Source organism: Ursus americanus, chromosome 9 (genome assembly GCF_024610735.1).
Source record: "Ursus americanus isolate L20-20 chromosome 9, mUrsAme1.1.p, whole genome shotgun sequence".
Classification (NCBI taxonomy): Eukaryota; Metazoa; Chordata; class Mammalia; order Carnivora; family Ursidae; genus Ursus; species Ursus americanus.
In genome coordinates, this window is record NC_142135.1 from 8,737,243 (window position 1) to 8,752,492 (window position 15,250).

General features: G+C 50.4%; 1 protein-coding gene across 1 annotated transcript in view; it reads left to right on the plus strand.

Annotated features, from left to right (window-relative positions):
- Window positions 1-10,447, plus strand: part of NDRG1 (N-myc downstream regulated 1) — a 55,202-nt gene extending 44,755 nt beyond the window's left edge. Inside the window, exons 14-16 of the mRNA XM_045812248.2 lie at window positions 1,536-1,571; window positions 5,261-5,312; window positions 8,534-10,447. Of these exons, the coding sequence (XP_045668204.1) occupies window positions 1,536-1,571; window positions 5,261-5,312; window positions 8,534-8,745 (300 nt within the window). The 3' untranslated portion in view covers window positions 8,746-10,447. The remainder of the gene's footprint in view (window positions 1-1,535; window positions 1,572-5,260; window positions 5,313-8,533) is intronic.
- Window positions 10,448-15,250: the final 4,803 nt, after the last annotated feature.

The window sequence follows — 15,250 nt, forward strand, 5'->3', positions numbered from 1 at the left end:
GTGACCCAGGAAGGGCCTGCGTGAAATGAGGGGGTAAGAAAAGCTGAGCGTCTGTGGGTCGCTGTGCCCTCAATGGCCCTTTGAATGGCACTGGGGGTGTCAGATACTGAGGAGGGGGCCCTGGTCCCTGGACCTAGCTCTTCACATGCATTTTCTATCAAGATTCCCTCACAAGGAAATTGCAAGGCTGGAAGATGCTGGGCTTTGGGCCCCAGGGGGCTGCTGATGGGCTAACCTGGGAGCCCTTTGTCTTAATTGTCCCAACACATCTGTGTCTGGACTCTGGCAGCATCCAGGCCTCTGTCCTAGGAGAAGGACGGACAGGCCACGGTTACTGCTGATAGGGAGAGGAGGAAGGAGCATTCGAAAGGGGGAGTTAGTGTCCTCGTCTCCATTACAAGCGCCCCAAGCTGGGGGCTGAAAGGCACAAGAGTCTCTGTTCTCTCACCGTCTAGAGGCTGTCAGTCCAAAGTCCAAAGCCTGGCAGGGCCAGGCTCCCTCTGAAGGCTCCAGAGAGGCGCCTTCCGTATTCTTCTGCTTCTGGCCGTTGCCAGCAGGCCTGAGTTCCCCTGAGGCTTGTGGCCGCATCCCTCCCGTCTCTGCCTCTAAGCCGCCCACCCTTCCCTCTGGGTGTCCCTGTGTCCAAATCTCCCTCTAGTTTTAAGGACTCCCCCAGTCATTGGATGTTGGGTCCACCCTAATCCAGTGTGACCTCACCTCAGCTCATTACATCTGCAGAGAGGAGGTGACGACCTACGATCAGTGGCCTGTTTGACGGTGATGTGTGGCCTGTGGAATGAATTCTGGCCTTCCATCACCGCATTGCCAGACCCAGGGTGCCCCAGTTAGCGTGGTCCTGAAGCGAGACTCTGGGCCTTGGCCTGGCCCGGCGCCAGCCACTGTCACTCCCCCACCGGCCGGTCCCATGTCTCCCTGTCCCACCCTGCTGCCCGGGTCTCTTGAGCCCTGGGTCTGGACCATAGTCCCACGTACCTGCAGCGGCCTTGATGAAAACATGGTGGCTTGAAGTTGGGTGACTCAGCAGGCACTTTGGAAGCTATTGTATTTATGCCAGTGGGGCCAGTGAAGAGACCCTGAGGCCTGAAGTCTCAGATCGAGCAGTTTCTGTCTGAGGGAATGTTTCAAGAGAGTGTGTGTTTACAGGGCCTCACGCGCTGAAGGCTCTGGGGCCACACGGACCCTGGAAGGACCTTGCAGGTTCTTCGAGCTCTCCCAGCCCAGCGTGAGCCTCCACAGGGGGACATGCGCACCTTCTGGTTCTCGAACTGAGGGAAATTCCTTCTGGGGCCTAGCAGAGCACCTAGCGACTCGGTTGTAAGAAGACACAGGTCAGGGCTGAGATGGATGGTAACAAGAGCAGCCCTGCTAGGTGGGGATGGGTGTTTCCCCACCCGTTAGGTGCCCAGTGCCCCCCGAACGAGGCCGAACGGGGGCAGGGCACGGCAGGTGGGCCCCCCGGGGGAGGGCCGCCTGTGCTGGTGGTGTTGGCACTAACTGGCTTCCCTCTCTCCCAGATGGCGGATTGTGGTGGCCTCCCGCAGATCTCCCAGGTGAGTCCCACCTGTCACCACTCCCCAGCTGGAGGGCGGGTGCCTCTGTGTCCTCTTAGCACCAATCCCCCCCCCCACTGTCTGCTTGTCCCCCGCCTCACTGTGACACCTGACGGCACTGCGGACACGTGACTGTTCACGAAAGGTGCTTGGACATCAGGACTTGATCGCCTAGGAGCCCCAGTGGGGTAGATGACATTGGGGTTCACAGGGATGAGGGGTTTGATGCATGGACACAGCCTGACGCCTGTGGACCCGAGCCTAGGTGTGTCTGGTGTATGATCTCAGAGACACATGCCCACCAGACTGTGGGAAAGGATGGAATGATGCCTTTTCTTTCTTCCGTTTCTCCCTCCCTTCCTGAAAGGGACTTCAGAGTTTCTGTAATCCAGTGCTTTCTTGATGAACGATTGAATCTGAGTCTTTTTCTAGGTATATGTACCCTTCTTCCCCCTGTGCCCCCACCCCCACCCCGAGCTCCCTGGGGAACCTCCCCTGTAGCAGTGAGCATGCATTTGGGGTCTGTCTCTCCTGCCAGGGTGTTGAGAGAGACCAGGGTGAGGGTACCAGGCACCAGAGGCTAAAGACCGTCTCCCCACTGGCTCTCCCCAGCAGGTGCATTCAGGCCCTGGGCTCAGGCGTGCCCTGGCTGAGGGGCTTCTTATCCATGAGCCTGTCATCTGGGCAATGACCCCAGGCTGGGGAGATCAGACAAACAAAATTTTGATTCTCAGAGGGGAGAACGGCTGTGTGCCCTCTTCAGTAATAGACCAGGACCTGAAATGTACAAGTTTGGGTTTTTTAAAAATCAGTGTTATTTATTACTTCTAATTTTCTAGTTACAAAGCAATACATGTTCATCAATAAAAATTTAAAAATGTAGATGAATAAAAGAATAAATACATCCATAGTGCCCTGACTACAGGTTACTATTGTTACAAACTTGAAAGTATTTACTTCTAGTCTCTTTTTCAATATAGTTCATACATTTTTTTTTGTTACTTTAAGGAAAATTAGGATTCTATTGCGTATATATTTTTCACCTGCCCCCATAACTTGACATCTCAGTGCTCTCTTTCTTTGATTAAGAAATGCTCTGTATCTTGTTTTTAATGGCAGGACAAAATGCCATCGCACAGATACACTGTAATTGGTGTTCCTGACGCCCCATTGCTGGCTGTTGATAGGTCGTTTCTGGTTTCTCAGTGTTCCATGCAGCGCTACAGAGAGTTGCTCGGTGTGGGAGGGACCAGTTCTGTGATTAATTTCGTGGCCCTGCCAGTTTCAAGGACTGTGTGATGGAAAAGGAAGAGTCTTGGCTCTGAGTCCTCCAGGGAGTGGGCGATGGCTGAGAGGTTCGTCTGGGTGCAGGATACAATTCGTAGCATCTGGAGCTGTCCCAAGAGAGAAGTGTCTTCTGTTTGGGGTAGTGAGGTATTTCACTGGGGCGTCTGGAGAAGAGACCCCCAAGAAGCACATTTCTGCACTGAGTGGATCCTGGACTTGGCTCATGGCCCTGGATCTCATCTTACTGCAGCTTCTCCCTCTGGAACTCTGTACAGAAGTGTCGGCACACGTGGCCATTGGTGGCTCTGCTGGCTTCTCTGTGGTGGCTCCCTCTGCTCCCACTAGAAGAGGACAAAATCCTTTCAGTGTTCGATCTGCTGCTGTGTTATGCCTGTTTGACAGCTGCGGGAAACCAGAGGAGGATGGGATGTCCCTGCCTCCAGAGGGAACAGATGGGCTCCCCGTAGAGCCCTGCTTAGACAGAAGCTGCGTTAATACCTGCCTGCGAGTGGGGGAGACTTTATCCATCCAGCTCGCTCCTGGTGGCTCCTGCTGAGACAGCACTACTCCAGGGCCCTCCTTAGACTGGCTGGGGAGAAGGGACGCCAGTGTTCCTTCCGTCTGCCCTCCCTCCCTCCCTCCCTCCCTCCTTTGCCTTCTTCCTTCTCTGTTTGGAAATGAGAACAGATCCAGCTCTGACCATAGTGAAAACACATTGCAGATGCATGGCGGTGGCTGAACCAGCCCAGGCTTCCAGGAGACCCGTCCAGGGAGGCCCGTTATGGTGTCAGTCCTCCTCCTCCTGCCCTCCTGAGTTGGGTGTCTGTTTACAGAGGGCGTTCCCATCCCTCATTCCATTTGCAAGGGCAGCAGTCTCTAGAGATGAGAAAAGTGTTTATCCAGTGTCACGGGAGGGGAAAGGAGGCTGAAGGATTGTTCTGCCACCATGCCGGGCCCAGATCCCTGTGGCTCTCCGCAGCCCTGAGGGCAACTCTTGTCACTTTCTTACTGTTGCCACACGAGCCCCGGGGGCAACTCGAGCACAGCCTCTCCTTTATTTATTTATTTTTATTATTTTTTATTTGAGAGAGAGTGAAAGCAAGAGAGATCACAGAGGCAGAGGGAGAAGCAGGGTCCCCACTGAGCAGGGAGCCCAATGCGGGGCTTGATCCCAGGACCCTGAGATCATGATCTGAGCTGAAGGCCAGTGATTCACCGACCAAGCCACCAGGCACCCCACAGCCTCTCCTTTAAATGCCATGTGGCTCTTTGTAGAATAGTGGCAGGAGTGGGTAGGGGTGGGAAGGAACCCTGCATCTCCTGGTGACTTCTCACCAGGGCAGAAAGAGTGTGAGGAGCAGAGACCCGGGGCATTGCTTTTGAGAGTTACAGTTAATGAAACTGTGGATATGGCCTTTACTTGGGAGCATTCACCTCCCAGATAAGACTGATTTAATTTGGGGGGAGTAATTGATGGCACTGGGTGTGTTCTCAGCATTCCCAACTCATTTCAGTTCACGTAGCCCCTTTGATGTGGTTAATTGGCTTATCCATCCATCCATCCATCCATCCATCCATCCATCCATCTATCCATCCATACATCTGTCCATCCATTCATCCATCCATCCATCCATCCATCCATCTATCCATCCATACATCTGTCCATCCATTCATCCATCTATCCTTCTTTTTCTGTTTCTTTCCATCCATCCTTTCTTTTCATACATCTGTCCATCCTCCTACTTCTATCCATCCATCTTTATCGATCCACCATCCCTTCTTCCATCCATCCATCCGTCCATCCATCCTTTCTGCTCTTGAGGCTGAGAGTGAACTGCCTTGAATACAGAGTTTGGAAAGCCCTGGATTCATCTGTAGGACCCCCCCGCCCCCCGTGAATTAACTGTATGACCGTGGATGGATTATTTACCTCTCCGTGACTCTTCAGCAATGGAATGTATGTGGAAATGGCGGCAACCTCACAAGGTTGTTGTCAGGAGAAAATGAGACAACGCTGCAAAGTTGTGGGCACGATGGGTGGCCTGGGATGTCGGTGCCGTTACATTCTAGATACTGAGTTGGACACATCACTCTGTCAGTGTGGTCCTCTTTACAGAAACCCTCAGATCTGAGTGTGGCTCTCTGTCCATGTTTCACAGGGGAGGTCATACAACTTGACCAAACTCCCGCAGTTGTGAAGTGATTTTGAAATTTCTCTCCCTAGCCAAAGTGCACTTCGCTCCCCGCGATTACCCCGTAGTCTTTCCTTTACTTTTGTGCATTGTCCAGGCAACATGTGGTGACCTTCTCTTCAGTGAAGGTGACCATGGGCACAGCTCCATGGGGACATTCAGGATCGGGACCTCCGGCCACTGACCATACTTCCCCTTTTGCTCTTGCAGCCAGCCAAGCTTGCCGAGGCCTTCAAGTACTTCGTGCAGGGCATGGGATACAGTAAGTGTGGGCTTCCCAGGCAGGGGTGGGGTGAGGGGCAGGCGTGCGAGTTGAAAACGCAGTGGCCTGAACCGGGCTTCAGTGAGTGTTCTGTATCACCTTGGCCAAGCTCAGCTTTTTGCAAACTAGGAAGGTCAGGGGAAGAAATATTTCAGTATGTGGAAGATGGGCGGCCATGCAGGGGTTCTAATACCTTCTTTATACCACGGGGGCTTCATCTCCCTCCACGGATGAACAGGCGTGGTTTCATAGCAGGGAATTTTCTTTAGATTTAGGTGAGGACTGACTCTTTAAGCACCAAAAAGAGAACCGTGAAACCGTGAAAATCTTTTACATTTTGGTTACATGCTTGCTTTCTTTTCTTTTTTTAAGTTCAACTTAATTAACGTATAGTGTCTTATTAGTTTCAGAGGTAAAATTTAGTGATTCATCAGTTGCACGTATATGATCACGTGCTTTCTAAAGAGACTTCCGGTTGTCGTGGTGATCATGGTGGTGGTGATGGTAGTGATGAAAGATGATTAGTAAATCCATTTTTTCTCATTTAACCATCACAGTGATCCTACATGATACTGTCTCTCTCTCTCTCTTTTTTTTTAGAGAGAGAGAGTACACGTGCACATGAGTGGGGCAAGGGGCAGGGGGAGGCGGGAGAGAATCTTAGGCAGGGTCCACACTTGGTGCGGAGCCCAGTGAGGGACTCAGTCTAACGACCCTGAGATCATGAGCTGAGCCAAAATCAAGAGTTGGACGCTAAAACCAACTGAGCCACACAGGCGCCCCATCCTGGGAGATCCTCTTACCCTCCCTCATCTTACAAATGGTGGAGCTGAGGTTTGGAGAGACAAAGCAAGGAGCGCAGTGGGGATCTCTGAAAGTTCTTTCAAAACCGTAAAGCTCTATGTAAGCGGGTGATAAAGTGGCTTATATTCAAGACAGTGCATCTCTTCCAAATCCTTGGATTTGGTAATTGAAGGGTAAATAGAAGCATAATTCAAGAACCTGCTGTTTCTTGCGTGACGGTTATAGTTGATTCATTAGACACGTCCAGCCCTTTTGCAGAAACGCAGTCCTGTGAGCAGGACAGAGAATGCCAAGTGTAAGCCCTCGGTTGGGTAGCGGCCACAGATGGTGCCACTGGAGGTGTGAGCCGTGACGTGGCTCTTTTGGCTCTTTCTGCCGACTGCTTAGAATTAGAATTTATGTGCCCATCTTAACAAGGAAGTCTGAATGTCTAATGTCTTCCGTTTTTTTCTCCCCCCCCCCCGAGACTTAAACTATTCGTTCATTTAAAATAGTAATGGTATATTTGGTAAGCTGACCGCAGTCTTAAGATTGGCCACCGCCGTGTTTGGTTTCTAGAGAGGCCAGGAGCCGGTGAGCCTGGTTTACATGCTGCGGGCCGAGTCCATGTCCCTGGGTGCCCTGTTCCAACAGAGAACATCTGTCTGCGGGTCTGCTGCCTTCCGCTGGGCGGACTCGATTTCCCTGGCAGGACGTACATCGTGACTCGTTTGCCTTGGACCTGCCCTGGGTTTGGATTTCTGCCTCGAAAGTGTATTCTGGGGGAAAGGAAGTGAAGGCAGGGCTTGTTCCCTCCAACACACACACACACACACACCAGCTTCTATTTTCAGAAAGCTGAAGCATCCGGCAGGTTACAGGGGAAGAGTGCAGGACGAGCTTTTGTCCCAGAGGCATGAACCACAGAGAAAGCCAGTAGTCATCTACGGGAGCGCCTGTTCAAGCTGGGCCAGGCATGACTCGCTCTTTGTATCCATGACACCCTTCTGTGGTCACCCTCGAGCCCTGCGAGGTCAGGAAGACTCAATTTAGGGGTTGAGAAATAGGGGCTCAGGAAACAATTCGTGAGCTACAGATGTGGGAGCGATCCCGAGCTCTCTGGATTTAAACACTAGCTCTTGGAGAAGGGAATTCAGCACAGCAAGGAGATTAGTTTGTTTGTGGGTATGTGTCCCAGCAAGCCAACCCTGTGCCCACTGAGTGACGGAACCCCTGCATGTGTGCGTATTTATCGGTTGCCTCTGATGGTGACGTCGGTTGTTCAATGCGGCCTTCACGGTGATGCTTTCTTTGGGAGGTGTACTGGTTTCCTGTCGCTGCTGGAACAAGTCTCCACAAACTGGATGGCTTAAAAAACTCAGAAATGTGTTCTTCCACAATACTACAGTTCTAGAAGCTGGAAGTCCAAAATCAAGATGTACGCAGGGTCAGCTCCTCTCGGAGGTTCTCGAGAGATCTTTCCTTGTCTCATCTCAACTACTGGAGGGAGCTGCCCGCCCTTGCTGTTCCTTGGCTTGTAGCCACATGACTCCCATCTCTGCTCTGTGTTCACGTGGCCTTCTTCCGTGTGCACACGTGTGTGTGTGTGTGTGTGTGTGTGTGTGTGTGTGTGTGTAGGGGTGTTCTGTCTCCTCTTATGAGCAGCCAGCCTAATCCAGTATGACCCCATCTTAACAAAATGTATTGGCAAGGACCGTATTTCCATTCTTAGATTCTGGTGGCTATGAATTTGGGGCTGGTGGCTCTGAGTTTGTCGGGGGGGGGGTGTGTGTCAAGAGCAGGATTCAGCTCAGTGCAGGTGGGGGGGATCGCTTTGTCTTCATTTCACTTTCTCAGCTATCTGCTCTGTGCAAGGGTATTTTAAGTCTTGAAGGATGGACGGTGTCATTGATAGTTCCTGGGAGCTCACAGGCTTCTCTGGAAGAGATGACAGTGACCGCTGGGCCGCAGATTTGCTGGGTGGCCTCGGTTTCCCCACCTGGGGCGTGGAGGGATTAGCCCAGCTGATGCCCTCCAGAGATTGTAGACAGGAGGGAGTTGTGGCATGCGGGCACACACAGAGGTGCCGATACTGGGTGATCGGTATTCCCATTTTACTGATGGGGATGGAGGGCTCAGAGAGGGACACTTCCAGAGTCACACAGCTGTAAGCAAGTGGCAGACTTGGCCTTCAGACCCTCCTCTAGGCTCAGGCCACCATGTGATTGCAAGTCCTTACCACCACCGGGCCCTTGCTCTTCGTCTCTGTGAGTGGATACAGAGAGGATGGGGAGCCCGGTGGCTGGATGGCCGCAGGGACAGACAGGTCAGGCAGGAGGAGGCCCCAAGGCAGGAGGAGGGCCCATTGCTGGCATGCGGGTGCCCCTGGCGTTCTCTAACTGGGTCCCTAACCGGGTGCCTCTTCTCTCTCTCCCCAGTGCCCTCGGCCAGTATGACTCGCCTGATGCGCTCCCGCACGGCCTCTGGCTCCAGCGTCACGTCCCTGGAGGGCGCCCGCAGCCGCTCCCACACCAGCGAGGGCGCCCGCAGCCGCTCCCACACCAGCGAGGGTGCTCGCCTGGACATCACCCCCAACTCCGGGGCCACAGGCAACAACGCCGGGCCCAAGTCCATGGAGGTGTCCTGCTAGGCGGCCTATAGCACGGCCACCCCTGGACTCTGGGCTCGCGCAGCTGCCCTTCCTACAGCCCTTCCCGCCCCCGCCTGCCACACCACACGTAACTCGTATTAACCCAAAGCTTATGGCGTAAGAGAGCTCTGGGGGGACACAGTTAGACTGGGCTTGTCAAGGGCGCCTTTCCCAGCAGCGGCAGGGTGGGCGGACCAAAGGGAAGAAGCATCTCCGTGTCCTGTGCTCATTGACGGGTGGCCTGGTGGCCACCCTCCTACGCTCCCTCAGAGACGCCAAACTGCCAAAAACAAGACACGCCGCCCTAAACACTTCCTCAGTCCAGGCCTAGGCTGACCCGGGCATCCTGGTCCTCAAGGGCATTTCGTCGGAAGCCCAGCCCCTCTATTTCCTGTTTCCTCTCCAACTAAAGACAAACTGACCCAGTTTCTGGAAACAGAACCCTGTTCTGATTTGGGGAGGGGGAGAGCAGCAGATTGTGGTTCGCTCTTTTTTAACTCAACAAAACAGGAAGCGGGGGAGAAGTGGAATTTACGTGGAGGCTAGAATGCTTAGAAAAACAAATTACGCAGTTGATGTGAAGACACAGATTTTTAAAGTTTGTGTGTATATCCACTTTTTAATGCTGAAACATACAAGCCTGTTCTTCTGGCATCCTTTCAATGGACAATGAAAGTGGGCAGCAAATTCTCTGGGCTTTCCAAAGAAATGGTCTTGGTAAACATTGGTATCATTGAATTCGGGCCTTTGGCTCTGCCCTCTGCCTCCTTCTCCATGGCCCCGACTTCCCACCCCAAATACGTGAGTGATGATTTCGTTCATGGGGAAGACGACTTAGGTTTGTGCTTGCTTTCTTTGCTATGGAGGGAAACATTCCAAACAGCTGTATTTGGCTGTGATGAGTCTCCATGCAGTGGGGGGAGGGGCGGGGGCATTGGGGTTCAGGGTGGGGGGCATTTGGGTTATTAGATGTATAAGGGATTTTCTGTGGTTGTGATGGGATCCATTGCAGTCATGATTTCAGTCGATCCCACCCTGGTTCCCAGGAATCTTGTGTGATTGAGTTAAATCCAGCTTCTGATCTCTGACAAACGGGGTTGAATCTGAACTTGACAGTGGAACGTTTCTGACCTGGGAACATCATTGGATCTCCGGGTAGAACCGTTCGCTCTTGCAGGGGGTGGGGATTCACACGGGGAATGTTGGCTGAGAAGATGAAAGGATTCTGGAATACTCCACGGGATTTCCTTCCCTCTCCTGCCTTCCCCTCTTCCCTGCCCCTCTAACCTTTTGCTGAATGGGGCGGCACCACTGACATTTCTGGGCAACGTCAGCGTCGCTGTCAAGTTCCTGTACTACTGGCTTTTGATTTTCATTTTGGCTAACCATGGATCTTCTTAGAGGAAGTTGGATCTGAGTGGGAGGAATCATCGTGCGAATCAGCCGCTGGGGCCTGGTGCTTTCCAGGACCCTAGAGTTGGTAGAAGGAAGTAGTCAAGGCTTCTAGGTAGCTGGAGGGGCAGGGACTCAGTTTCCTGCCCCTGCCACCCGGAGGCTTCCCTGGACCTGTGCAGAAAGGTTAGGGGTCAGGGCAGGAGTGGCTGACTCGAGACAGGAAACTGTTGTGTACAAGTCTTTCCAGAGGAGTTTCTTAATGAGATATTTGTATTTATTTCCAGACCAATAAATTTGTAACTTTGCAGTGGCTTGTGTCTTTTTCCTCTGAGAGATCGTGCGTGCTGCCCCACGGTCGCGAGAGGGTCCTTCCTTACCTGGCTCTCCTGACACCTGCCTTAGGGCATCACTGTCCCCTGAGAATATAATGTGAGCCACCGATGTAAGTTTACGTTTTCTAACAGCTGTATTTTAGATAGAAAGAAGCAAGTGAAATTAATTTTAATCCCGTATTTCCCTTAACCCAGCATATCCGATATATGACCATTTCAATATAGAATCAATATGACAGTGACGAAGCTGACGGACCTGCTTTAGGCTAAGAAAACCAGTGAGTATTCCACACCCCAGCACCTCTTAATTCAGACCAGCCCTGTTTCAGGGGCTCAGTAGCTCAGGCAGGACCGCAACAAAGGGTTAAAGCTTTTCAACCTATATTTAGAAGGAAACGTCTTTTTTTTTTACATTTTATTTTCATTACAGGAAAACATGTGATAAAACCACTCCTGTTCTCACACCCAGCGACAACGACTATAATGCTTGTTTCTGCTGTACTGAAAAAAAATGTAAACACAGGTTTTAGGATGATGTCCCATCTTTATTTAGGCTTCTTACGATTAGTTTAAAATTCACAGAGCAATTGCGAAGATGATGCAGAGTTCCTCTGTACCCCCACACCGAGTTTCCCTGTTGGTAATACCTCCCATCCGTATGGTGCACTGGTCACAACTAAGAAATCAACATTGACATATTACTAGTAACTAAGCTCCATACTTGATGGGAATGTCACGAGTTTGTCCCTGTTGTCCTTTTTCTGGCTCTGGATCCCACCCAGGATGTCACAGTATATGTGGTCCTCATGTTGCAAGTTCCTTCGGCCTGTAATGGTGTCTCTACTTTCCTTGCTTTTGATGACCTTGACAAGTTTTGAGAAGCACTAGTCAGGCATTTTGTAGAATGTCCCTCATTGAAGGTTTCTATCTATGGTAGCTGTTCTCGTGCCTCCACTGGGGTGATGGGTTTTTGGAAGAAAGACCACAGAGGTGAAGTGCCATACCAATGGCATGATGGGTCACCAGGAGTCCTCCCCCGCCTCCGCCATGCCGTTGACCTTGATCACCTGGCTGAGGCCATGTCAGCCAGGGTTCTCCACTACCCTGTTACTTTTTCCGCTTTCCCACACTTGTTGTTTGGAAGGAAGTCACTAAATCAGCCCCCACTCGAGTCCGCTTTCCCTTTTAAATAGCTATCCTGCTGTTATTTATACTGGATTTTCTTCCCTTACATGGAAGAGTTTCTTCGAATGTGTGATCGCTATAAAACTTGACGTCTGCATTATGGTACAGGGAGTGGATATGCTGTAGTTTCAGAAATAGATTTGGAGTGGCAAGGAGGAGTTAGGTAAGAAGGCATTCCTAGCCACGGGGCCCGTGTGGACTCCTGTGTGGAGGAGGGAAGATGTGTGCCCTTGTAAGGAGCTCATAGTGTAGTCCGGGGCAGGTGACAACGAGTGCTGGGCGCAGCAAGCAGTGAGGCAGGAAGTTTTATATGTGGAAAAATAGATATGATCACAAAAGAAACTACTTAAGAGTGACATGTGATTATCCCCATGTCACAACTAATAGCTTGTGCGTCTACTAAGTTAAATAGTAGCATCGAGGCCGATCTCAGCATAATTTCAAGGTAGTGATAAGCGGAAGATGTGGAGATAGCCGCCACAATGTGATTTCAGCTGGTGATATTGGGGTGTGCTGCCTCCGCTTACACAGGGTATGCTGAACAGCAATTAGAGACCAGTCAACCCAAAGACGCAGTTTACTGTCATCCCAGTCCACGCCCCCTGAATTCTAAATACTGACCGCTGGTTGGAGGACCCCAGGTTGGGGAGACTGACTTTAGACACAGGAGTAGGAGCTTTTCCCACACTCAATAGTAAGCACCTTTTCTGTGTTGGGTGCTGTGCAGAGTCAGAACAGAGAAAGGGTGGGGGATGGAAGACCTGGGAAGCAAGCACCGTAGCAGGGGGTGCCTATGCCAGCTGTGGGAGTCGGGCTGTGGTGCAGCGGCGGCTGGACCTGCCACGCTCAGTGGCTCGGGGCTCGGGCTTCCACCGAGGGAAGGAACTTACAGGTGTTTGCCTGCACTGGATGCTGTGAGAGCGTGTACTCAGAGGATTTTTGCCAGCTGGGAATCTATTTCTGTTCTAGCTGCTTGTTTTGGTTTCTGTGCCCTAACCCTTGGGTTTCAGTAGTAGCCAGGAGAGCAAGTGTGCACTGAGATGAGCCATGTGTGGAATCTGAAGGGACAGTGGGGGCCCTTCACCTGCCACCTTCTTCATTGTCCCTTCTCAGACACAACCTCACTGTTTGTCATTGGATTGGTCCCTTGATGTAGCCCCACTCCATCTGGTTACATACTTGTCTTGGGCTACTTAGGCTGCATGGAAATCCTTCGGTTGTGTCCCACGTGGAATCCAAGGGCAGAAGGCAAAACCTGGACATGTGAGGTTGGAGACCAGATGAGGGAGGGGACCTGGAGAGCAGCACATCAGCCTCGTTCTCTGTTTTCCCAAGTTCAGATTTCTTTGTATCTCCAAAGCATAAAACGCTAGTCCTAACCCAAAGGCTATCACCTTCAGGTTCTTGGAGATGGAACCAATCAGGTTGTTGTGTCTCCTCAGGGAAAGAAAATCATTGATTCAGCTTGACTTAGGTGTCCACTTGCTGGCCAATCAACTATTACTGGGTTCACCCCCCACACATAAATGCATTGGGATTCTAAGCAATTGATGTAGTTGTAACAGGTGAATTGTCGTGTTCTCTGCATGGTTAAATTCATTGACAGCCAAACTCACTGTTGGAAGACAGAGCCTTCCTCACCCCTGCTCTGGGAAGTGTTTTCTTAATGCCCTGCCCTCTGCAGGAAGCACCTGCCACGTGACTAGGGGGCCCTGCAGAGCAGGACCCAGTAACCCAGTAGTCCGTGTGCTATTTGTAATATGGATTACCTTAGGCATCCTTTTCTCCAACACCAGCATTTCTTTTGTATCTCCAGGGCCAGCAGAGATGCCCAGCACATAACAGGAGGTTTTTGTTAAATAGATAAACACTTCCTCTAATAAGAGTAATATTTAGCAAGTATTATTTTTCTGTATTATTTTTTTTTCTTTTTATTCTTTATCTGTGAGGATGAGTTATCCTTGTTTCACAGATAAGAAAGCCAAGGCTCAGGGAGATTAAATGGTTTGTCCAGTCATTTCTAAAATAGACCACGTCCCTCTCTGCCTTGTAAAACAGTCACTGAGCGCATGACAAACACAACCACCTACTGATGTCTTGGGATTGCAGAACCTCAGTTAGCTCCCCGGGCTGAAACTACAGATGCCCTGAAGGCTCTTATTGCTTGTGGAGATGTTTGTCTCTCTGTTAAATAGTCCCACCCAGGCTCGGGTGACCTGTGTCTTACCGTATCTTCTACCTGGTTCTTAATTCTCCCTGTCTCCTCTGCTGGCAGGCTGACATTTTCTCACTGCTATCAATAAGCCTGCTTTAAGCAGCTTCCTTTCCCTTTATATGGGATGGACTGAGAAATCCACTTTGTTAGTATTGTGTGAAAGACAAGAGCAGTCCGGTTTAGCATGGAAATCTGGAAACTTTTAGAATGTAATATATGAAAACATATGTGGGTACGATGCCAGCTTTCCATCTCCTTAGAAGTCATTTTTGCTCAGTTCTATGTTGGGAAAGAACCCAGATTTGCTGAAGCTTGAATTTCTTGATGTGTAGGATGCTTTAGCATTTTCATTTCATCAGGGAGGGGATCGAGAACACTGGCATCTCTGCCATATGCTTTTTTACCTTCACAATAAAATGCTCTGGCCATTTCCCCCAAATCCCATGTTCCCAAAACTTCACCCACCTGATAAACCATCAAGAATTTCTCCCCAAATCTGCACATTTACCTTAATCTGGGGCATTTATAGGACTCCATGATCTAACGTCCAATTTCGAGAAAGGTATGCTGCAGAATAGAAGTGTTCTTGGAAATAATTCATGCGGCAATTATCCTTGTATTGGAATTGATTCTCCCCCACCTTTATTATAATAGCATAAAGTGTTTTGGAGGTAGTGGAGGAGGGGGATTTGACCAGAAGGCATCAAACATGTCTTTCACCCCATGTACTCAGCCATGTATGCACATCTGTTCACACAGCAGAACACATGTCATGCGCAGCGCTGGGTTTGGGAGACAGACAAGTATGGCACCTTTCCTGCCTTAAAGGAGCAGGGTGTTTAATCAAATCATAGCATCTAATGAAGACATCAAATAAAAAAGTTAAGGGATCAAGAAGCATTTGACTAAAGTAAATAAGGCACTCCACTGAACATTGGTGACACTTTTTCTTTATATTGCTTCTGTGAAATAACGATCCAAAAAAGTAAAATACACAGACACATGCACTGACTCCAATTTTTAGTCTAGTTTTGCTGATTATCCCCCATTCACGAGGACAAGGAAAATCAGCCAATAATAGCTGGTTTAGTGAAGCGCTTACGGTGCGCCAAGCTGTGTTCTCAAACTGCCCACGCTGTTTGCATTTATCTCATCACGTCGTCACCACCACGAGGCAGGTGCTTTCACTTTCTGCATTTCACAGCTGAGGAAACCGAGGCTCAGGTGGGTTCAGTGAGGAATCCCAGTAAGGAATAAAGTATAAAAAGATCCACTTGACTCCCAAAGTCAGAGCCGTTTCCATATAATCCCGCAACCTCCCTTACAGTTCTCTCTACTCCCACCGGTTCCTAAGGCAGCTGGCAATAAATACCCACCC